The sequence below is a fragment of the Vipera berus genome (genome assembly GCF_964194415.1).
Source record: "Vipera berus genome assembly, chromosome: 3".
NCBI lineage: Eukaryota > Metazoa > Chordata > Lepidosauria > Squamata > Viperidae > Vipera > Vipera berus.
This window is the reverse complement of record NC_138204.1, coordinates 114,121,698-114,146,098: the sequence shown is the minus strand read 5'-3', so window position 1 is coordinate 114,146,098 and position 24,401 is coordinate 114,121,698. Positions and strand designations below refer to the sequence as shown.

The 24,401-nt window shown below is 38.8% G+C and overlaps 1 protein-coding gene across 1 annotated transcript in view; it reads right to left on the bottom strand.

The window, feature by feature from the left end:
• The window catches only part of TNR (tenascin R), a gene marked incomplete at both ends in the record, with an annotated part of 123,823 nt that overhangs the window by 42,192 nt on the left and 57,230 nt on the right, over window positions 1–24,401 (bottom strand). The window contains one exon of the mRNA XM_081322559.1: window positions 12,920–13,009. Coding sequence (XP_081178685.1) covers window positions 12,920–13,009 — 90 coding nt within the window. The remainder of the gene's footprint in view (window positions 1–12,919; window positions 13,010–24,401) is intronic.

Sequence of the window (24,401 nt, the reverse complement as noted above, 5' to 3'; positions counted from 1 at the left end):
ACTCCAGGATATATCGTTGTTGCGAATGGTTTTTCAAATACGCCGAGATCTTTGCCATTTCCGCCAGGTTAGAAACTTTTAAAGTCCATTCCTCTATAGTCGGCAGTTCTTCCTTCTTCCAATATTGCCCTACTAAAAGTCTTGCTGCCGTAATTAAGTTCAACATCAACTTAATATCCACAACAGTAGTATCAGTAATAATACCCAGTAAAAACAATTGCGGACAAAACTTTATCCTTTTCTTAAATATCTTCTGCATATTCCACCAGATTTTAATCCAAAATGCTTTAACCTTTTTACAGGTCCACCATATGTGAAAATACGTTGCGTCTTCACCACCACACCTCCAACATTTAGGCTGGTAATTCGGATACATACTTGCTAGCTTTTTGGGATCTAAATGCCACCTACTGTATAAAACATTTTATAAAAATTCTCTCTTAGATTTTGGGCTTGCGTAAATTTTACATTTCTCACCCAGATCTTTTCCCAAGTATCCATTGTAATAACTTCTTGAATATTCTGAGCCCACTTTATCATGCAATCTTTAACAAGTTCTGTTTCTGAATCAATTTCTATCAATGCAAGATATATCCATTTAGAGAGCCAGCAGAAATCTGACTGCCTGCATATAGAACTCCATCTATGTGGTGTGGAACCTATTTGTTTACTTGTGTACAACATGCTTTTGAACTATTAGGTAGACAGAAGCTGATGCAAGTGACTGGAGCTCATCCTGCCACAGGAACTCAAACTCACAGAACTCAAACCACTGGCACAGAGACCATCTCCAGCATCATTAAGACACTGAGCCACTGTGCCTCCATAAAAGCAATGATAGAAAGACATGAATCCCTTCATGTCAGTCTTGACTCTTGGAAAAAATAAGTGTAATTTCCTTGACAACATTGTTGGAAATGGTTTGCCACTGCTTTCTTCCTAGGGCAGAGAGGCACCCAAAGTCATCCATCTGGCTTCATTCTTAAGGCAGGACAAGAACACACACTTTCCTAGTTTCTAGCCCAGTATCTTATCATTGCCCCAATCTGGCTCTTAGGAAAACTATATTAATTTAAAACACAATATTTAAGCATATAACACGGACAGGGAGACACCTATTGGTTAAAATATATTGAAAGGTTGCGGATATTAAATCTAAATAAGAAAGGGCAATGCTAATGTTTCACTTGTTGCCAAAATGCAAGTAATACCACTGTCAGCTCAACCACCAGGGAGGAGCATTTGCAAAAGTAGGAGAAAAGAGAAAGTTCTTCTTTGGATTCTAGCTGAAAATGATTTACCCAATGCAGGCTTGAGGTTCAGATGGTGTGACCTGAGTTTTTCTGCCTTGTTGGTCAATCAATTTCCCTTCTCCCTAATCTGAAACTGCATTCTTAAAAGCACAGGTCCCTAAAATACAGATTGGCAACTGTAATAATATAAGCATGCAGAGCAATCAGCCAAACCTAATATGGGAAAGAAGTAGAATTGAGTAACAATGATAGAACAGTTTGATCTAAAAATCAAATTTTGAGATTCTAAGGCAGACTTTGATATTTGCCATACTAATCACTATATAAATATCAAATAAAGGAAAAAGCTGTTTGCATTGAATTTTCAGCTGTAAATACTTTCCCCATGTGTAAAATGTCAGCTTGCTCTTGGCTGTATAAAAATAGAACATCCTTAACTCTATTCTTCCCAGTATACACAAAAATGGAGACTAAATTAGAGCTCTTCCCTCATGTGTAGTATTTTATTGTGTACATCTGCTATTAATTCAACGAGATAAAGAGTTTTTAAAAGCATCTTCAAAAATATGAATGAGAGAAGCTTTGCAGTATTCCTCTTTAAACCTTTCAACTTCTTGTTCCCATTTATATTAATTTTTATATATCTTATTTTTGCTTATTATTCTTTATGAGAAGAATTGGAGAGTGCATGTTGTTATTTTCACACATTCAAAAGTACATGTGACTCAACACGGGAGATAGAAAGTTGCAAACATTTGGTTCTATGTTAAAGGCAATGTTTCTTTGGCTGAACTGACTGTGGGTAATCAGCCATGCTATTTTCTTGGAGCTAAATGGATATTGTTTGATGGTGCCTTTTTCTCAAGCATATTTTCTCCCAGTTGTCTGATCTATGGTCCTGCTTAGATTGAGTAAGTGTCGTGATTCTGCTACTTTTAAAAGAAAAAGCTCATGAAATCCATAGTGTATAGATGGTAATCTGAAAACAGTTTTACCTGAAAGCTTCTGAGCTTTATCAAATTTCAGTGAAGATGTAGCAAACTTTCAAGAACACGGTTTTCATTTTTTTTCCAGAAAAAGAGGAAAAAAGGGGGGCTACGAGGAGACTTTCCACATTTTTTTTTGCACATTCTGGATCTGTGCATATATGCTCTAAAAATATTGATTTATCAAATTCTCACTGTTATCTGCTATACATAGGAAGTGGTATAGGATTATTGTAAGCAAACATGTAATAATCAAGTGGCGCCAGTTCTATGATAGAAACTGAGCCTTTTTTGGACACTTAGGTTTGCATGGCTAAGAACACTGCCCCCCCTTCCCGGGATACTGCCCCTGCCTCAGTCAAAGAAAGCACTAAGCCATGCTTGCTATAAGGGACGGCAGAATGACTTGCCCCATTATCTTGACTGTGATGATCAAACAGCATAGCATTACAGAATGAGTTGACTTGGAAGTCACTTAATTTTGTGTGTTTTCATTTTTAATTCCAGAAATTATTCTCATATGGAAGACCAGAATGTGGGACAGATGTATGTCTTTTTCTGCTTGTAAATCACACTCAGGGTTACATAACATACACTGAGTATTCTCTAGCAGCAACTAAGGGAGAGGAAATATCAAACCTTTGTCTATGCTAAGTACATCTATTACAGTGCTACAGCATTTTCAACAGGTAGCTATCCAGCTGTGGCTAACAAATTTCTAACTAAGAAATGCATCCATCCATGTTTTCTCATCATGCCTTGAGAAGACGCAAGTCCACTTGGATATATAGTCTGCTTATTATTTATTTACTGAATGTATTTTCCATCCATCTCGTAACGAAATGACTCTGGGCCAATGACGCATCACCTATTTAGGATATATTTTTATTGACATTTTAAAACTGAATCAGAAATATATAGAGAAAAATATCTAATCACCTTAAGGTAAGATAGTGTTTTGTGTTGGCTTAATGTTTTACCATAGCTGGTAATGGAAGGTAAATTTTATAAGATTCCTGTGGAATATTGGGTCTGCCCTTGTGGCTCAGGGGAAGTTGAAACCCTGAGTCATGTTCAGTTATATTTCTTATTTTACTGAGATCCTTGTGTGACCACCTCTCTCATTTTTAACTAATAAACTAAGTATATATTTTATTAGCTGATATAATATATATTTCTATTTTATTGGCGGGTGCAGATAGAGCTGTTCCTCTTCATATGGCCAAATTTTATGCTGCAGCATGTTGAATCTGCTGAGTGACACTTCAAGGATTGGGTTAGTAATGAGTAATTTAAGACCTGAGCTTTATCTAGATCTTGCCAGAATGCTTTTAATGCTAATGTTTTGCTTTGTTATGTTCTTACTTTGACTGCTCAATGGCTGTAATAAAAATTTCCTTGCTTGCTTGGGGAAAGAAAATATCAACTTTCCTCTCTCAGAATTTCTAAAGAATGTTGAGAGCAGTCCTTAAGTGTGGCTGAAAATCCTGGCGTTGGGCAGAAACTATAGCTCTGCTCCACAGTTGTTTTAAAATTAAATATATTTTCCATAAAAAAAATATCCAGATTCTAATATGAATCCAAAATGAATTGCTGGGCCAGGAGCTCTTCATTTTGCACTACATTCATCAATACTGCACTGTAGACTGGAGGCATCTAAACATGGCTATTGTTTTTGTACCAAAGGTAATCCTCATAAAACAAGAACCATACATTATTCTTCAAACTTTGAACATGTTTTGAAGGGTTTTGACCTTCATAGAAAAATAAAATTACAATCTGAAAATTAGCAGACTTGAATGCTTCTCAGCACAGGAAAAGAGTGCTTTCCCCCATTGCAATGGCCTTCTCTTCACATATGGATTAAATACCCATTAGCCATTCTGCTGCAGGATAATTTCACTCCCTGTGATGGCTGGGCAGACATATTAGGCTGTAGGTTTTCTCGGTTTTCTAGAACTGACTGCAAAGATTCACTTTGTTGAGGACTGGTTTCTATTTAGCAAGCAAAGAAACGAAGTGGGTATTTTGTGGATTAGTAAATCCATGTCCCTGGCATTGGAGAAAAGTTGCTGTCAAAAAGACAGGGAAAAATCCTTAGCAATGAGGTCAGATTGTTTGCAGAGCTCCACCAACAGCAGCTGATTATCTCCTCTTCTAAATTGTTTCAGATTAAGTAAGCTTAGCATTCATTTACTAAATATGCTTAGTCTTTTCTTTTTGTTGTTTGTAAATTAACTTTTTTTCCTCAAATGACAACAGCAATTTGGATATTGTATTCAGAAGAAATATTGCTGTTGCCTTACACTATTAACTTTTTTCATTGTTGATTACCTGGCAGACTTTTATTCAGCCACTATTTCCATTTCCGGTAACATCTCTCTCCCCTCCAAAATAGCAGTGCAACAAAGGTACCTAGTTTCCACAGCACCAATGGCTAGATAGGAGACTGCTTTGTCAGGACGTATAATGGAGAAATGAAAAACTGCCCTGTGGGTGAGCCCTAAAACCATTCCAAGTCAGTTTGCTCTAGTGATTAAGGCACCAAAATAGAAACCAGGAGACTGTGAATTCTAGTCCTGTCTTAGACATGAAAGTCAGCTGGGTGACTTTGGATCAGGCTCTCTCTCTCAGCTCAACTGACACAGGTTAGTTGTTGTGGGTAAAATTAGGAAGAAAAAGGAGTATTAGGTATAAAAATAATGTAGGAGGAGTTAAATATTTTTTTAAAAAAAAATCTAAACAATATTTTTAAAAAGAGGTGCTTTTTATTATCTTTGGTGGATTTGTGATAAAGGAAAGTAATATTGGGCACAGATCCATATTAAAATGCAGAAGCTTCTTAAAACTAATGTACAATTAAAACCTTTTAGGATTACTGGTTAAGTAGATGGAAAAAAGATTTGTTACTATATATGTTGACTGCAGTGAGAATTGGATATGTACAGAAATGGAAAGATACATCAGTCTCCACAATGGAAGAATAGATGGAGAATGGATAGAACTATCAGAGATGGCAAAATTGACTGTTTTAATTAGAAAAAAGACCATATTAAGCTTTGTTTCTACTTGGAAACTGCTTCTTGACTTTGTGCTTGAGACAGAAAAAAGCAAACTACTGACTTTGGGTTTTGCTGATTAATCTAGTTTGTTGTTATAGAAATGGATAGTACTTGTTAAGTTGGTAAGGTAAAAAAAATTGAGGCAGTAATTTTGTATTTTACTGTACTAAAAAACTTGGATTCCTTTTTTTTCTTTTCCCCTTTCCCCTATAGTTCTCATTCTCCTTTCTTCCTCCTTTCCATTTTCCTACTACTTCTTTATTTTTATTTCCATTTTATATCATGATAATCTTAATATAATCGTTGAAAAAAATCTAAAAAAGAAGAATATGGCCAGAGTTTGGCATCATTCTTAAAAACTCCAATCTAAATTCCTGAGCTGTACCCTTTATGAATTAAAACTATTACATAGGAAGAAATCTGCCAGACTTCCGGTTTGCCAACAGCTGACAATGGACGTCTGGAGGACGGCTCCCGTCTTCCACATCCAGATTCGCATCGCTGGGGGGTCTTAAAAGGACCGAAGAGTCACCCTGGAGGCGTGTCCAGACAGAAGGGGCTTTTGCAGAAACGCGGGGGAGCAGCAACCCCCCATTAGTTCCTGCATTCCCTTTGTACTGGCGGACGAAAGACTGACCATAGGAATATGGCCAGTTACTAGGCTGCAGACAGCTGAAGTCAAACTTACCACCAGGCAACATTAAAGCAGTGTGGAAGAGACGGGGGTAAGATTCCTCTCTTATACCTTAATCATCTTCTTTTCACCTAATTAAGCTGTTAAGTACTTTCCCCCCTGTGGAGAGGGAGGGGAAAATTTAACCCTCCCTTCAAAAGGTGGCAAACAAGCCCAGGGGTGCTTTTTTAAAAAAAAACATTAAAGAAAGAAATACTAAAAGAAAAGAATTTCCAAAGTACTTGGGGGACACCCAGTGGCTAAACGTGAAATTGCAATCTTTCTCTTTAAAAAAACCAAGAAAATATTTAAGAAAAATAAGATAAGAGTAACCTTGAAGACAGGTCATAGCAGAGAGTTCTGACAAAACGTGATCCACTGGAGAAGGAAATGGCAACCCACTCCAGTATCTTTGCCATGAAAACCCTATGGACAGTACCAAAAGGCAAAACGATATGACCCTGGAAGATGAGCCCCTCAGGTCGGAAGGCGTCCAATATGCTACTGGGGAAGAGCAGAGGGCTAGTACTAGTAGCGCCAGAAAGAATGAAGCGACTGGGCCAAAGCCGAAAGGACGCTCAGCTGTGGATGTGTCTGGTGGTGAAAGGAAAGTCCGATGCTGTAAAGATTTTTTCTCCATAGGAACCTGGAATGTAAGATCCATGAATCAAGGAAAACTGGACGTGGTCAAACAAGAGATGACAAGAGTGAACATTGACATCTTAGGTATCAGCGAACTAAAATGGACAGGAATGGGTGAATTTAATTCAGATGACCATCAGGTATACTACTGTGGGCAAGAATCCTTCAGAAGAAATGGAGTAGCCTTCATAGTCAATAAAAGAGTAGGAAAAGCAATACTGGGATACAATCCTCAAAATGACAGAATGATCTCAGTTCGAATCCAAGGCAAACCATTCAATATCACAGTAGTCCAAGTCTATGCCCCAACCACCAGTGCTGAAGAGGATGAAATTGACCAGTTCTATGAAGCACTACAGCACCTTATAGAACTAACACCAAAAAATGATGTTCTTATCATCATGGGGGATTGGAATGCTAAAGTAGGAAGCCAAAAGATAACTGGAATAACAGGCAAGTTTGGCCTTGGAGTGCAAAATGAAGCAGGGCACAGGCTGATAGAATTCTGTCAAGAGAATACGATGGTCATAGCAAACACTCTTTTCCAACAACCCAAGAGACGGCTCTACACATGGACATCACCAGATGGTCAACACAGAAATCAGATTGACTATATGCTCTGCAGCCAAAGATGGAGAAGCTCTATACAGTCAGTAAAAACAAGACCAGGAGCTGACTGTGGCTCAGACCATGAGCTTCTCCTTGCAAAGTTTAGGCTTAAACTGAAGAAAGTAGGGAAAAGCACTAGGCCAGTCAGGTATGAATTAAATCATATCCCTGTTGAATATACAGTAGAGGTGACAAATAGATTTAAGGAATTAGATCTGATAGACAGAGTGCCTGAAGAACTATGGACAGAGGTTCGTGACATTGTACAACAGGTAGCAACCAAAACCATCCCAAAGAAAAAGAAATGCAAGAAAGCAAAATGGCTGTCTGAGGAAGCTTTGCAAATAGCTGAGGAAAGGAGGGAAGCGAAAGGCAAGGGAGAAAAAGAAAGATACACCCAATTGAATGCAGAATTCCAGAAAATAGCTAGAAGAGATAAGAATGCCTTCTTAAATGAACAGTGCAAAGAAATAGAAGAAAACAATAGAATAGGGAGGACCAGAGATCTTTTCAAGAAAATTGGAGAAATGAAGGGAACGTTTAATGCAAAAATGGGCATGATAAAGGACCAAAATGGCAGGGACCTAACAGAGGCAGAAGAGATTAAGAAGAGGTGGCAAAATTACACAGAAGAACTATACAAGAATGAGCTTAACGTCCCTGATAATCACAATGAGGTGGTCACTGACCTCGAGCCAGACATCCTAGAATGTGAAGTGAAGTGGGCCTTAGAAAAGCTGAGCAACAACAAAGCTAGTGGAGGTGACAGTATTCCAGCTGAGCTATTCAAAATCTTAAAAGACAATGCAGTAAAAGTGCTACACTCAATTTGCCAGCAAATTTGGAAAACTCAACAATGGCCACAGGATTGGAAAAGATCAGTTTACATTCCAATTCCAAAGAAAGGCAGTGCCAAAGAATGTTCAAACTATCGCACCATTGCACTCATTTCTCATGCTAGTAAAGTCATGCTTAAAATCCTACAAGCTAGACTTCAGCAGTATGTGGATCGAGAACTACCAGAAGTGCAGGCAGGATTTCGAAGAGGCAGAGGAACTAGAGATCAAATTGCCAACATACGCTGGATCATGGAGAAAGCTAGGGAGTTCCAGAAAAACATCTACTTCTGCTTCATTGACTATGCTAAAGCCTTTGATTGTGTGGATCATAACAAACTGTGGCAAGTTCTTAAAGAGATGGGAGTACCAGACCATCTTATTTGTCTCTTGAGAAACCTATATGCGGGTCAAGAAGCAACAGTGAGAACTGGACACGGAACCACTGATTGGTTCAAAATTGGGAAAGGAGTCCGGCAAGGCTGTATACTGTCGCCCTGCCTATTTAACTTATATGCAGAGCACATCATGAGAAAGGCAGGGCTAGATGAATCAAAAGTTGGAATTAAGATTGCCGGAAGAAATATCAACAACCTAAGATACGCAGATGATACCACTCTAATGGCAGAAAGTGAAGAAGAACTAAAGAGCCTCTTGTTGCAGGTGAAGAAGGAGAGTGCAAAAGTTGGCTTGAAACTTAACATTAAGAAAACCAAGATCATGGCATCTGGCCCTCTCAATTCCTGGCAAATAGATGGGGAAGAAATGGAGGTAGTGACAGATTTTATTTTCCTGGGCTCCAAGATCACTGCAGATGGGGACTGTAGCCAAGAAATTAAAAGACGCTTGCTCCTTGGGAGGAAAGCCATGGCAAATCTAGACAGCACACTAAAAAGCAGAGACATCACCCTGTCAACAAAAGTGCGTATAGTCAAGGCTATGGTCTTCCCAGTTGCAACGTATGGCAGTGAAAGTTGGACCATAAGAAAGGCTGAGCGCCAAAGAATTGAGGCCTTTGAACTGTGGTGCTGGAGAAGACTCCTGCGAGTCCCTTGGACCGCAAGGCGATCAAACCGGTCAGTCCTAGAGGAGATCAATCCTGACTGCTCTTTAGAAGGCCAGATCCTGAAGCTAAAACTCAAGTACTTTGGCCACCTAATGAGAAGGAAGGACTCCCTGGAGAAGAGCCTAATGCTGGGGAAGATCGAGGGCAATAGAAGAAGGGGACAACAGAGAATGAGGTGGCTGGATGTAGTCACTGAAGCAGTAGGCGTGAGCTTAAATGGACTCCAGAAGATGGTAGAGGACAGGAAGGCCTGGAGGAATGTTGTCCATAGGGTCGCGATGGGTCGGACACGACTTCGCAGCTAACAACAACAACAACCTTGAAGACCAGATGTTAATTTTCACGATGGAAGAGTTTCAAAAACAAATTCAGGCTTTGTGGGAAATATTTTACCAAACTTATCAGTTCCTTTCTACAGCTGGCGATGAAATAAGAGCTTTTGGAAAAGAATTAGAAAGCATCTCGATGCAACAAACTCAAATTCAAACTGTGACTACAATTAATATTTTATTGGGACAGAACTTAACAGAAGAAATAGAACAATCAAATACATTGGGAGAAGAATTAAATATTCAATAAATACAGGTTTTTGAAGATTGTAATGGAGAAAATATGGAAGGAAGTTTATTTGGACCAGGACAATTATATCAAGAGGTGAAAATAATGAGAAGATTTGGTGCTGTTGGCAGATTGTTCAATCCTTCAAAGGTGGAGACTGGAGGGCCACTTCAATATGATATAGTAATACAAGAATGCTTTGATGACCCTGAGGCAAAGAAGCGTAAAATGACATGGCAAAGGAAGAAAGCAAGAATAAGATTGAAGAAATATGAACATTTTTAAGAGGCCTGAAATAGATAATATTAAAATAGACAGGATTGTATTGGGATTACAAGAGATTGTTTTGATGAGTAGATAAAAATACTGATTAACTAAAAATAAAAATAAAAAAATAAAAATAAAATACAGATGTATGAATACTAACATTGAAATATTGAGTTTTTTAAATGATAAGGGTTAAGATGTATATATGCTAAAAATGATAGAATGTAACTAATATACTTGGATGTAGAGACATGAAAGGATGTATTAAATGTTGAAATGGAAGAAATTTTGGTTAATTTTTAATATGTGGAAACTATAAATGAGAAACAAGAATATTATATTGTCCTCCTTTGTTTTTTTTGTTTTTTGTTTTTTTTTCTCTCCTCCTTACAAATTGGTATTTTAATGAGTACTATTGTAAATATTGTATAATTGATATGGATATGGAAATGAGATAAATAAGAACTGGATTACATTATCAGATATTGAAGAAAATTGTGTAAAGGGAAAGGAGGTTATTTAGCAATATGAAAATGAGAAGTCTTAAACGTTTTAATTTCAATATCAATGTAAAATTAAAGCTAGAAAAATAGATAAGGTGTTTGATGTGTTAAAGATGGAATGTTAAAATATGAAATATACTAATATATATATATATATATATATATATATATATATATATATATATATATATATATATGTGTGTGTGTGTGTATGTGTGTGTGTGTGTGTGTGTGTGTGTGTCTGTGTCTGTGTGTGTGTCTGTGTGTGTGTCTGTGTGTGTGTCTGTGTGTGTGTGTGTGTGTGTGTGTGTGTGTGTGAAATGTTAACTATTTAGATTACCTTGCTAGGCCCCAAACATGGGGCAAATCTTTATTTCCTGTTTTCAGCCTATCTTGAAGGCCATCGAACAGGCTGTAGTCACACCGGACAGTATTATATATATATAATTATATATATATAATTTAAATTTATATACCGCCCTATTCCCGTAGGACTCCAGGTGGTTTACAGGGAAAATTAAAAAAACATAGCATACAAAATTTAAAATCAGTTAAAACTATTAATTAAATTCTAGTCCCTGAAATTAAAACTAAAACCCAATTAAATTAAATTAAATTAAAACCCCTCGGTCTGGGCCAAACAGCTCGAAGAGCCAAGTTTGTATATATATAAAACTATTAAATGACTGATGGGCAGCAATAAGAAATATATTAATTTAGATAAGAGTATGTATTAAAGGGAAAAAGAGAGAGGAAGTATTGATTATAACTTGGAAATTTGTAATAATATGTATTTGTCTGAAATGGAACTATTGCAACCCGGACACCACGTTGCTTTTTAAATATATTATTGTAATAATGGAAAACTAATAAAAATATATATACAAAAAAAAGAAATCTGCCTGTCTCTAGATAGCATCTAATGAATCAACCTGTGACCTAGACCACTGCAGCAATATTTTCTTTTAATTCATTACCTCAGCCTTTTGCACCAGTAAATTTCTTACATTTGAGGGCATATACTACATAAAGAACTCAGCTAAGAATAGATCCTTCTGAGGCTAAAACAACATTCTCCTACAAAATGAAGACATTAGCAGCTTTTCAGAAACGTACAAAATCTTGCAAAGGAAAAGAAAAATGAAAAAAAAAATCAAAGAAAAAAAAGCTAAGGGAGAAGATCCAAATAGCTGAATAAGGCCTAAGAATATTCAATAAACATAGGATGCGATTCTGTGTGCCTGTTCTGCAGGGAAATGTACTTCCCCAAAGAAGGCCTTGTTAGCTGGCTGGAACTCTGAATGCTGTCATATTTTGTTTCATTTTTAATATGGATTCATTATTGTAATCACACGTAATAACAATATAGCAGAGCATAAGATACAATACTGTAAAGCAAAACAACAGTAAAAGAAAGTAGAAGATAATAAAAAAGTGCTGGATATAGGAAAATCAGATAAACGCAGGGCTACACTTAAGAATTTAAAATTTTGTATGCTTAAATGATAAGGTAAAAGACCAACCTAACTATTAACAGTTGGAAACACATCTGCAAGAAGGTAATTAAACAGTTTAAGGATCCAAGACCTTGAGTTCACTTAGCATCATAAATTTGCCCCAATCTCATCATAAATGGGACAGTGGAATGTCCTCTGCTTATTACAGTGAGAGATGCTTTCCAACACGGCGTTTACAAAATACCCCTTCAAGATATACCAAGGGCATGGTCTGCAAAAGGATGTAACAGCCTTTCTTAGTGAGGCACAGGGGAGAGACTTCTGAGTTTTTTATAATCATGGCACCAGGATGAACATTTAAATGACTGTACTGCAATAGTAATCTTTCTTTGTTCCAAGAGTTAAATTCTTCCAAGGAGGTTTGAGGATATTTTTGTAGCCTAGGCAATCTAGGTTTGGTACCAATAACAAAACCTTGCAAGGTTTGCTCTTTGAAGGCTTTCTAGTTTCTTGTAATGCTCCAGTAGAGCAAGATGTACTCTAATGTCAGTGGAAGGTAACCCTACCTCTATCCTTGGGTAAAAATCTGGAATGTCAGGTTTTATATACAGGGAATTCTCAACTTACAACCATGTATTTAGTGACCATTCAAAGTTACAATAGCACTGAAATAAGAGACTTATAATGGGTCTTTGCATTTATGACCATTGCAGCATCCCCATGGTCACATGATCAGAATGCAGGCACCTGGCAACCAACAGGTATTTACAACACTTGCAGCATCCTGAGGTTATGTGATGGCCATTTGAGAAGAGCCAGCTTCTGACCAGCAAAGTCAATGGGGGAAGCTGGATTCACTTAATGATTGCAGATTCATTTAACAAATGTGGGAAAAGCTGTAAAATCAGATGTGGACTCACTTAACAACAGCCTTGCTTAGCAACAAAATATCTGGTCCTAATTGTGGCTGCAGGTTGAGGACAACCTGTATGCAGTATGTCACTTACCAGTTCTTGCATTCATAGTGGCCGGAACACTCTGCTTACTATTCATTGTAGCTGAAATTCCAATTCCGTATTCTGTTCCTGGCACCAAATCTGCACAACGAAACATGCAACAAAATATAAATGAATCAATAAGCTGTAATGATTTCCAAAGATATAATATTTTCTTTTTTTGTCTTCCTTCATAACCTGATACTTTTTGACACAGCAACCACAGTTGCCTGGCTAAAGCTATTATTACAAAGCCATTATTTGAATATTTTGCTAAGATTTGCAGATGAGATACCAAAAAATGGAAAAATATGGCAAATAATTGAATGATTGTGCAACCTCTGTTTTCTTCCAAAGTAAAGCAAGTCTAAAAAATATCAGTGTTTTAAAAACTAAATAACTTTAGAAGCTATCACCACATCATTCTTCTTTTCTTTCTTGTACAAAAATTGTTATCCAGGATCAATGCTCAGAAGGATCTTGATGGTGTGCAGCATGTTCAGAGACATTCTCTCTCTCTCTCTCTCTCTCTCTCTCTCTCTCTCTCTCTCTCTCTCTCTCTCTCTCTCTCTCTCTCTCTCTCTCTCTCTCTCTCTCTCTCTCTCTCTCTCTCTCCTTTCTCTTGGACAGAAAAAAACAAACAGCTCTTGGCAAATCTATTGTAAAACAGAACTGAATACCTTTAGGTGTCCCTGGAATCTGTATTGGGTTTTTTGATAGTAACTTCAGATTTTTCAAGCCAGGTAAAATGAAAAATTGTGGCTCCAGGTGGTAACCAGAGACTTAAAAAAATTAAGAGTATTTGTGGACAATGCTCAGCCCTAGCATTTATTTCCAGCACTGTAAATAAGCCTGCACATCTAAACCAAGTTATCTTTTCACCATCCACAAACCTGATGCATCGGAGCAGGCTAAACACACAGATAGCCACATGCAGATTCAGACAACAGACTTCAGGATTTGACTTACAAAAATGTAATTAATGATACAGCCTTTGCTGCAATTGTGACCAAATGGCAAAGTGACTATAAAGTGACTTTATAGTCACTTTACAAATGACTGGAAGAGCTTATGTTATATATTTTAAAAAGTGCACTCTTCAAAACAATTTTCAGAACAGGTTCAGGTTTCTGCTGTTTATTAAAATAGCCCCTCTTTTTTCAGACTTCTGGATAGGCTTCAAAAAGAAAAAAAAAGAAAAAAAAGATGCCACTGAATTTAGAAATCTTCTCTGAAAGTGCCCAAGTCGCAACTACTATTGCCTGGTGGGCAACAGGGAATGGCTAGTGATGTAACAAGTTTTGCCGGTACTCTCTTGCTCAAGACTTGTGAAATGCTACTCATTTCCTGGAAAAAAGATGGTGCAGATTCTATACAATGGTGACTTTTGACCCAATTGGTGTAATTGTTTATTATTCAACCCATCAGTAAACACATCCACCAAGAGCCTTGGTGGAGCAGTGGGCTAATGCCTCCTTAGGTAACACCAGCTGCCTGCAATTAGTGCAGGTTCGCGTCCCACCAGGCTCAAGGTTGACTCAGCCTTCCATCTTTCCGAGGTAGGTAAAATGAGGACCCAGATTGTTGGGGGCAATAAGCTGACTTTGTAATAATGCCGCTTGGGGTGTGTGTGAAAGCCCTAATAAGCAGGCATATACATAGAATGAAGGCTACTGCTAAGCTTGTAAGCCGCCCTGAGTCTTCGGAGAAGGGCGGGATATAAATGGAATTAAAATAAAAAAAATAAATAAAAAAAACATCTACCTTGGTTAGTGACACACTGATTAAATAGGTGGTATAAAAGGGCTTTTCTGTTTACAGCAGGGGTTCCCAAACTCTTCAGCTCATTGACCCTTTTATGGACTTTCAGTTTGTTCATTGACATTCAAGCATTTATTACAAAAAAAAAATTATAAATGTTACTAGTACTGTTAATGACAGCAAGACTTTGGATAGTCTCATTGACACTTGGGGATTGATAATGACACTTTGGGGAACCCTGGTTTATATGGCCTTCCAGTCCAAAACAGAACATTGTTTTCTTGAAAAATCCTGTGCAATGGGTCCAATTTATGCAATAGTTGTTGTCAAAAATATGTAAAACATTCTTAGAAGAGACTTAACAACTAATGCATGTGATTTATAATCCTATATTTTATTGCAGCTTTGCCTCATGCTGGAAACATTCTTGCAAATGAGCCTAAAACTCTAGGCTCTGTGCCTGCTGGATCTGCTATTCTGGTGCTGACTATTAATTGGCCTGTTCAAGCTTCTGCTTTTATTTATACTTTTGCTTGCTGCATGAGTACCTTGCCTTTTTCTAGGACTCTCATCTCTATTTTTATTAGAGACACCAACAATGGCTGCAAAGGTTTGGAGGACCACTAGATCATACCAAAGAGTGATGAGTTTTCTGATTCTTATAGCTGTTTATCTTATGAAGAACTGGATTTGCATAGACCAGATGTTGACCAGTCCCAATTTTATTCTTGGAATAAACCTATAATGTAGAGATTGGCTATAAAATTGGCTTAAAATTTACCCAGTGAATTTTCATGACTAAGAGCACCTCTGTAAGTTTTGGTCTGGAACTTATATGACTGCAGAAAGTTGACAGGTTTTGAAAATTGAAGCTCCCACCCCCCAATTTGCTGCAGTTCATTTGAAATTGGAGAAGGGTTGGAGGTACCTACTCAGTTTGCTGATGGTCCAGTTTCTCCTGGTAATTGATGAACAACCTACCTCCAGGCTCCCGGACTCTCTCCTTCCTGCTAGTAACACATCACTTTCAGAGGATTTTAAATGCAGTGGGAGAATAGTAGCATGTCACCCTGATCTGTCCTCACACAATATCTTATCATAATGTGGATGGCAATTTATTTTGTTTATTTTTTGGCATTGAATGGCTGAGAAAGAATTATATTCTTTTCCTGGAAATAGCAGTGGCTCAGAGGGCAGAGGGACAATTGTATGATGTTTTCTTCAGGCTCCCATTAGGCAGTTGGAGGGGATATTGATTTACTTGTAATGATCCCTGCATGCCCCAGGCTCTGCAGGTTGGCAGGAAAGTGAAGATGTTTGCAGATTAGATTCAGCAGTTTTGGAGGGAAGGGGAAGAGAATAGTTCAAATTCACACTAAGCAGACATGTGTGCTTAGTGTGGATGTGAACCATTTTTGGTCTGAAATTCTAATTACTCTACAATTGCAGTATGTTTGTCCTTCTTGTCTTGTATTTTTAAATATTTCTTAAAGCTTTACATTGGTCTTAAAAAGGTAAAGGTAAAGTTTCCCCCGCACATGTGTGCTAGTCGTTTCCGACTCTAGGGGCTGGTGCTCATCTCCGTTTCAAAGCCGAAGAGCCAGCGCTTGTCCGAGGACGTCTCCGTGGTCATGTGGCCGGCATGACTAGACGCCAAAGGCGCACGGAACGCTGTTACCTTCCCACCGTAGTGGTCCCTATTTTTCTACTTGCATTTTTACATGCTTTCGAACTGCTAGGTTGGCAGAAGCTGGGACGAGTAACAGGCGCTCACTCTGTTACGCGACACTCGGGATTCGACCCGCCAAACTGCCGACCTTCCGATCGACAAGCTCAGCGTCCTAACCCACTGAGCCACCGCATCCCTACATTGGTCTTAGACTCATGCAATTTTTGAAGAGGAAATTCTCCTCTGTACATTAGGGCCACATAGCACAGTAATTGTACAGTATTATCAGTTCACATGTTTTGTTCAGTGTGTTAGGTGATTTTCTGCACAGATTCACAGGATATAATAAAAACGGTCATGTTGGCAGCTGTACCTGATTTGTATGTGCTTTGCAGCCTTTGCAGCCACCATCCCAATTTTTTTAACCACACTCTGGACCTGACAACAGCTAAGATAGATAACTGTGGGTGATCAGGAAGAACTTTGGTATTTCTTACATTGGGAGTGCTTCTGAACAGATGGATTTATGTCAAAGAGTTGGATCTAAAATCTATTTCAAGCTGACGTATGGAGATAAAGAATAAAGGGCAATTAGCTAGAGGTTATCAATGATATTAAATACTGTCTATCAATGCAATCCAATATCCACTTTCTGGCTAAGAATGCAGGAAGGTAGCTTCACTTTCTCTTAATAATTTATACATAAACTGAATACCAAGTTTTTCCTAAGGACCATTTAGTTTAAAATCTAAAAAAAAAAATCAAGAGTGATTTATATAACAAATATGTTAGATGAGAGAAGTTGATTCTCTTTACTTGATCATAGTTTTGTGTGTGTGTGTGTGTGTGTATTTATTATTTATTTACCCGTAGCAGAATTCATGAGGTGTAGTCACCTAATTAAGTGGCATGGAAAAACAAATTCCCATTTGAGCTGTGAAGCTCATTTAGTAATGTATGCCATTCATTCTCTCAATCAGTCTAATGTACCTTACTTGTGAGGATAAAATAGGAACAGACCAATATACGCTATCTTGATTTCCTTAAACCATTAACTTAGCTAAAAGTTGTAATTGGTAATGGTGACTGATTTAACATTGATTCAAACAATAAATCATTTATTTTCCCAATATTTTTACTTTAGTCCAAAATAAAAAATAAACTGGTACTTGCTAATTTACCTGCTCCCATGGAGAAAATCTGTCTACTAGTATGTCAATACCGACTTAATGACACGTGTGACAAACTAAGTAGATCTTGAATCCTTCTTTTGAAAAGGCAGATTAGACCAGTGAGGTCGGTGAGAAATGGCACAAAATATTTACTTGTAATCACCCATAAGATGAGCGGGTGGGTAAAAGATGTTCAGTGCTTTGGTTATGCTATTAGCCACTTCTGAAGTGATATCCCAACTGTTCCAGAGGACACAAGACTGAGGAGGTTTTAGATGTTTTGCTCAGGACAAGCTTATTATCAAAAGTGACAACCCTGTGTCAATATACACCAGTTCTGCTTTTAGTGTTTTGTTTGGCTTGTTTTACTGTCCACATTCTATGACATGTGATAGTCCTACGATATGAGGCTATAGGGAGCATTCCCAAGGGAGGAAGAACAATTTTTCAAGCAGTCCTTCTCAAATTTTTGACAGTTCTGGAGCACTATGAGTAGTAAACATTTAGAAAAGGCAAAGACCACAAAATTAAACATGGAGGATTACACCTAATTTTTCTGTCAAAAGTTTACTTCAGCAGAGACAAACAGTGTGTCTGAAACAAGCAACACTGAGCTCATCTTTCCAATTTCCATTCATTTAGAAACTATTTTCTTTTTCCAGCCTTAATTGTTACATTCAGACAATCATTCAAGGCTTCCTTCTTTCACTTCTAGCTTTGGTACAAAGATTCTGGCTTGCAATGAAATAATGAGTCATGGTGGTGCAGTGGTTAGAATGCAGTATTGCAGGCTAACTCTGCTCACTGCCTGGAGTTTGATCCTGTCAGGCTCAGGTTGACTCAGTCTTCCATCCTTCCAAGGTTGGTAAAATGAGGATCCAGATTGCTGGGGACAATATGCTGACTCTGTAAACTGCTTAGAGAGTGCTGTAAAGCATTATGAAGTGGTATATAAACCTAAAAGCTATTGCTAATTTCTCACTGCTAAATGTCACTACACATACGTAATAGGAAATAAGTTAGGATTCTGATTGTATTTTTCTTTTAATCAATATTAAGCTAAATTTTCAGGTTTGGATGTTAATAGGAAGATCAGGTCAGAGAATGTTAGTGTATCTACAACTTCACAAATGAAATGAAATGAAGCCACTGTCTAATTTGTTTTGAAGGTTGTCCTAACCTTCTTTCATTTATAATTTAAACTAGATAACCTGTGACACATTGGGTTATTCTTTCAGAGATATTTTATTTATTTATTTAATTATTTATTGATGGGATTTATATCCCGCCCTATCTCCCGAAGGACTCAGGGCGGCTAACAACAAAACATATAATAAGTACAGAAATTAAGATAAAAATAAAATTAAAATCATCTGTGCATTTTCTTACCTAAACACTGCTGCTTGCCATTGTGTTTACAGATGCAGTTCAAGATGCTGGTTATCACCTTTTAAAGCCCTTCATGGCTTGAGGGACTGTTTTCTTCCAGTTGTTTCATCAGACAGGATGGACATGGTCCAGGTCCCATCAACCAAAGAATATTGACTAGTGGAAACTAGGAGATGTGCCTTCTCTGCCATAGCTCCTGCCCTCTGGAATGGGTCTATGACATCTTGGCATTGCCATCTCAGTACTGCCATCTTGTCACGGTCATGTCACCACAGCCACATCTGTGCAACCATCTTGTTGCCATCTCTGTGCAGGACAAATCATCATGGGAAACTTGGTGCAGAACTTGACATGCCTCACTGTGGCACCTCCCATCGTGACAGGCCATGTCTCTGGATCTGGGTCCAGCCTCCTGCGGGTGTGATTGGTCAGTTGGGTCAGAGTGCATCTACTCTGCATGGCTGTTTGTGGTGTCACCATCACTGCCAGTGCGTGAGAGGTATATCCCTTCTGCCACCTACCCACTGGGGAGGCCTTCTGCCTGGGCCATGTTTGTTTGTTCCTTTTCCCCTGTGGTCCCTCATGGGAGGGTGGCATCCCTGCCAATCTTGGAGCTGTGGATCTCTCCTTTGGTGTGTTGTGCTGGTCCCTAATGCCTCCCAGGCAGGGAGAGGGGCAAGTGGGATGGTGACAGCTGTCTGGCAACTGTCACTGACTCCTACTTAGTCTGCCTTTCATAGGAGGGGGGTTGACCTCCCTTGCCTCGCTTTCCAGTGTCCCCCACACACAAAAGACAGGTTAAGTGGGAGTCACTGACTATCGCCAGATAGCTGTCACTGTCCCTGCTTGTCCCTCTTCCTGCCCAGGAACTGTCATGGTCCAGAGCAGCATGCTAAAGAAGAGGTTTGCAATACTGAAACTGGATGTCACCCTGTTGTGAGGGCCCACAGTGAAAAAGAACGGGCGGGACATGCCTCTTGCACATGGGCAGTCAAATGCTGAGACAGCACAGATTCCGTTCCAACTGCCACCTCCCATGAAAGAAGGTGCCATGAGGGGGGTCATAGTGAGTTGTCCAGCAGTGAGTTTCCTGTGGCAATTTGTCCCGTACTAAGATGGCAGCACTGAGATAGCCATGCTGAGATGCCCGTGGCAACACAGTTGTGGCAAGATGTGCCATTCTGCTCTGGAACATATTCCCTCCAGAGATTAGGATGGCCCCAACCCTGTTGGTCTTTCAAAAGGCCTTGGAGTTCTGCTATGTGCCTGGGCTTGGGGTCCCAAGTGTGTGAAGGACCGTATTTCCCAGTTATGCTAATATCAATGGATTATAATATCTCCTGGCTGTTATTTGTAATTTCTTTTTATATTGTATTTTAACTGTTTTAATATCTTTTATGATTGTTCATTGCCCAGAGATGTGCAGCTATACAAACTGAATAAACAAATAAATAAACAGAGAAACAGAATGACCATAGGCAGGCAAAAAAAGTTGTGGAGTGTCTGACTTCTGACTTCCTGCTGGCTTCCCCATTAATGATACTTGTGGGAAGCTGGCAAGCATCAGAAATAATTCTTCGTCAGCTGACCTGCAGAACTGCCTGACATTTTACTGGGGGTGGGGATGGGGATAAAGGGAGCTGTGGACCACAAGGAAAACTGTACCTCCACTCTCCTTCCTGGCATATCTCCAGGGGGAGGCATGCAGGGTTGGTGTGCAGTTCAGGAAGGGTGTGAAGTGTGCATAAAAGAGGCCACATGGATTTGGGAGGGCATGTGAGGATGCAGTGCATGTCAGGAAGGGTGTGCAAGGTGCATAATAAATGTTGCACGGATTGAAAAGAGCATGTCAGGATGTGTGAGTGACTGGCACAGAGAGGTTGTGGAGGCTGTGTGGTGAGAAAGATTCATCCAGGCAACTTGCAACCTTCTCTGTCTTCTTCCCCATTGCTGATGTTTCCAGCCAGGTTCCCATAAGCAAAGCTGGAAGAGTGAAGGCAATCATGATTGAGTTTACACTTTCTGCTGGCTTCCCCACTGACTTGTGGAAAGCTGTCAGGGAACGTTGGAAATAACCATCATGTGACTGTGTGACTGACCTCAATGGCATGGTAACTGGCATTGAAGAAATCACAACTTCCCCAAATTTCATTCCCATGGAAGTAACAAGTCCTGACATTCTGTATGTTAGCCCATTTAAGGTACTTGGTTCAGAAATTGTTGCCCTAGGATACATCCAAATGAAGGTTACAAACAGACAGACATGACACCGTTAGTAGTGTATAGAATCATTGATAGATTTGTTGATTCTGAATACCATTTTAAGAGTTTGTGAGTGAGATGGCATCTAAATCTGATAAATAAAATTTCATTTTAGGTTGATAAAATTGGATGTGTTGGAAAAGAATAACTAATTTTTGATTATTATTCAGAACTGCTGCTGTTGTCTTTCATAATGCTAAAATTAAGAAAGAGATAGAACATCCAGGATGGCTTTATTTGTTACCAAACTGATTTGACATATAACATTTTCACTTGAGTTTCTTATTTATGAGGCATAAATGAAAGACTCAATAATTAATGATAGGAACCAGCTTCTCCCTGCTTGCTGTGGAGCTGTAAGTATCCAGCAGCCTGCAGGAAGCTTGCCCTGTGGTTTTTGGCACATCAGGGGAGACGGCAATTTAGTTAATTTCCAACCAATCCATCATCTATTATCATTATTGGATCAAAGCAGATCCCACTGGCTCTTTGTCTGCATTTTTTAAAAATATTTGTTTACTGAATGGATGTTGGCAATTTCTTGGAAGTACAGAAGATGTATGAGGGTAGACAATTTTCTTCCCAGAAATAAAAAAACAACATACACGTGTTCTAAAATTTAAGTGGTATATTGCATACATGACGCTATGAATGAATAGGCTAGACCAATACAGGGAAGGAGGACAGTGTAGCCTATATTAGTCTAGTGGCTAACTTGCCAAAAAAATCTTTCTGGAGTTGGGAGGAGATTTTGTTTCTGTTTTGTATTACTTGGATGTAGGTAGAAAGCTCTTTGTAGTCAGGAATTTTGCTTTGTCAGGCTTCTGAAACTCACAGAGGGTTTTATGTACATTCAAATCATGTGAGTAGAAGCTTGCTGTAAATTGTCCCTGCTGAACACATGGAAATTAGAGAGAGGATGGGTTGGTGTGTACTAAACCACAGGTGTCTGCAGAGCAATTGACAAGTCACAAAATATGTGATGCATTGCAGTTGGGAATGGATACTTATATGCTGGATATGATTTCTCAAATAGGTTGTTTTTCCATCTGAATGAGGCCAGCTGGTATCTCAGTCTTGTTTTCTTGAGTTCTACTTATTAGCCTTTGCTCAATTTCATTGACTGCCCAATTTTTAAGATTACAGAATTGGGAAAACATTCAATGGGTTCTTCTATGAAAGCATGGATGGATGAATTAAAGCAATATTGTTGATGTCTCTCTGGTATTGTTAAGAGCATAGCAGTGATATACCAGTGCTTTAAATTACTTCAGGTAAACAATTTCTCTCTTAAATAAGTCAAAATTATTCTAGCAGCTATTGTAGTTTTAAAATATAAAGATATGACACTAAATGGGTATTTAAAAAACAAATAAATGAAAAAAACCTTTCAGTCCTCAAAGAACACCAGGAATTTAGCATAGAGGAACAGGTAAAATGGTGGGTGAGGTTTTCTCACCAGCATAACTGTTATTAAGAATAGAAAAATATTTGAGCAGCTCCTAGCAGCATTTAAACATTCATATAAACAATGCTTGCATTTTGTTTGAACTGTCTCATTTATCAGAACCATGACAGTATACATAATTATTTGCATTTTGGCCCTAAGATCAAATCAAACTTCACCTGGTCCAATACATGTTGTAGTAGACAACAGTTAGTTTATTAGTGACTTGTCAGTCTATCAATGCTTTACCAGTACATTACAGTGAAGGTGCATCACAAAAAAACAGCCAAGGTTGACTCAGCCTTCTATCCTTCCAAGGTTGGTAAAATGAGGACTTACATTGTTGGGGGCCATAATCTGACATTTGTAAACTGTTCAGAGAATGCTGTAAATCAGCGGTCCCTAACCTTTCTGGCTCCACGGAACTGCAGCAGCAATGGCAGCAGTGGTGGGAAGGGATGGCTTCGCATATGCATCCTAGCTCCTGCACATGCGGCAAAGGAAGCTTCGCACACTCACTACACTAACTACCAGAGGACTGGAAGAGAGCTGATGTAGTTCCCATCTTCAAAAAAGGGAAAAAAATAGATCCAGGAAACTACAGACCTATCAGCCTGACCTCAATACCTGGGAAGATTCTGGAAAAGATAATCAAACAACAAATCAGCGAACACCTTGATGCGAACAAAGTTATCACTAAAAGCCAACATGGGTTTGTCAAAAACAGATCGTGCCAGACAAACCTTATTGTATTCTTTGACCAAGTGACAAAACTAGTGGACCAGAGGAATGCTGTAGATATAATTTACTTGGATTTCAGTAAGGCATTTGATAAAGTAGATCACAACCTACTACTTGATAAGATAGAAAAATGTGGGTTAGATAGCATCACCACCAGATGGATTCGTAGCTGGCTGACAGGCCATACTCAGCATGTGGTCCTCAATGGAACTGCATCTACATGGAAGGAAGTGTGTAGTGGGGTGCCCCAGGGCTCTGTTCTGGGCCCAGTGCTCTTCAACATCTTCATCAATGATTTGGATGAGGGGATAGATGGGGAACTCATCAAATTTGCAGATAACACCAAGCTGGCAGGAATAGCCAATACTCCAGAAGATAGGCTTAAGATACAGGAGGATCTGGACAGACTCGAACACTGGGCACTATCTAACAAAATGAAATTCAATTGTGAAAAAGGTAAGGTTCTGCATTTAGGCAGGAAAAATCAAATGCACAGGTATAGTATAGGTGGTACCTTGCTCGATAGTAGTAACTGTGAGAGGGATCTCGGAGTCCTAGTGGACAATCACTTAAATATGAGCCAGCAGTGTGCTGCAGCTGCCAAAAAAGCCAACACAGTGCTAGACTGCATTAACAGAGGGATAGAATCAAGATCATGTGAAGTACTAATACCACTTGACAATGCCTTGGTAAGGCCACACCTGGAATACTGCATCCAGTTTTGGTCACCACAATGTAAAAAAGATGTCGAGACTCTAGAAAGAGTACAGAGAAGAGCAACAAAGATGATTGGGGGACTGGAGGCTAAAACATATAGGGAACGGTTGCTGGAATTGGGTATGTGTAGTTTAATGAAGAGAAGGGTGAGGGGTGACATGATAGCAGTGTTCCAATATCTCAGGGGCTGCCACAAAGAAGAGGGAGCCAAGCTATTCTCCAAAGCACCTGAAAGCAGGACAAGAAGCAATGGATGGAAACTAGTCAAGGAGAGAAGCAACCTAGAACTAAGGAGAAACTTCCTGACAGTTAGAACAATTAACCAGTGGAACAACC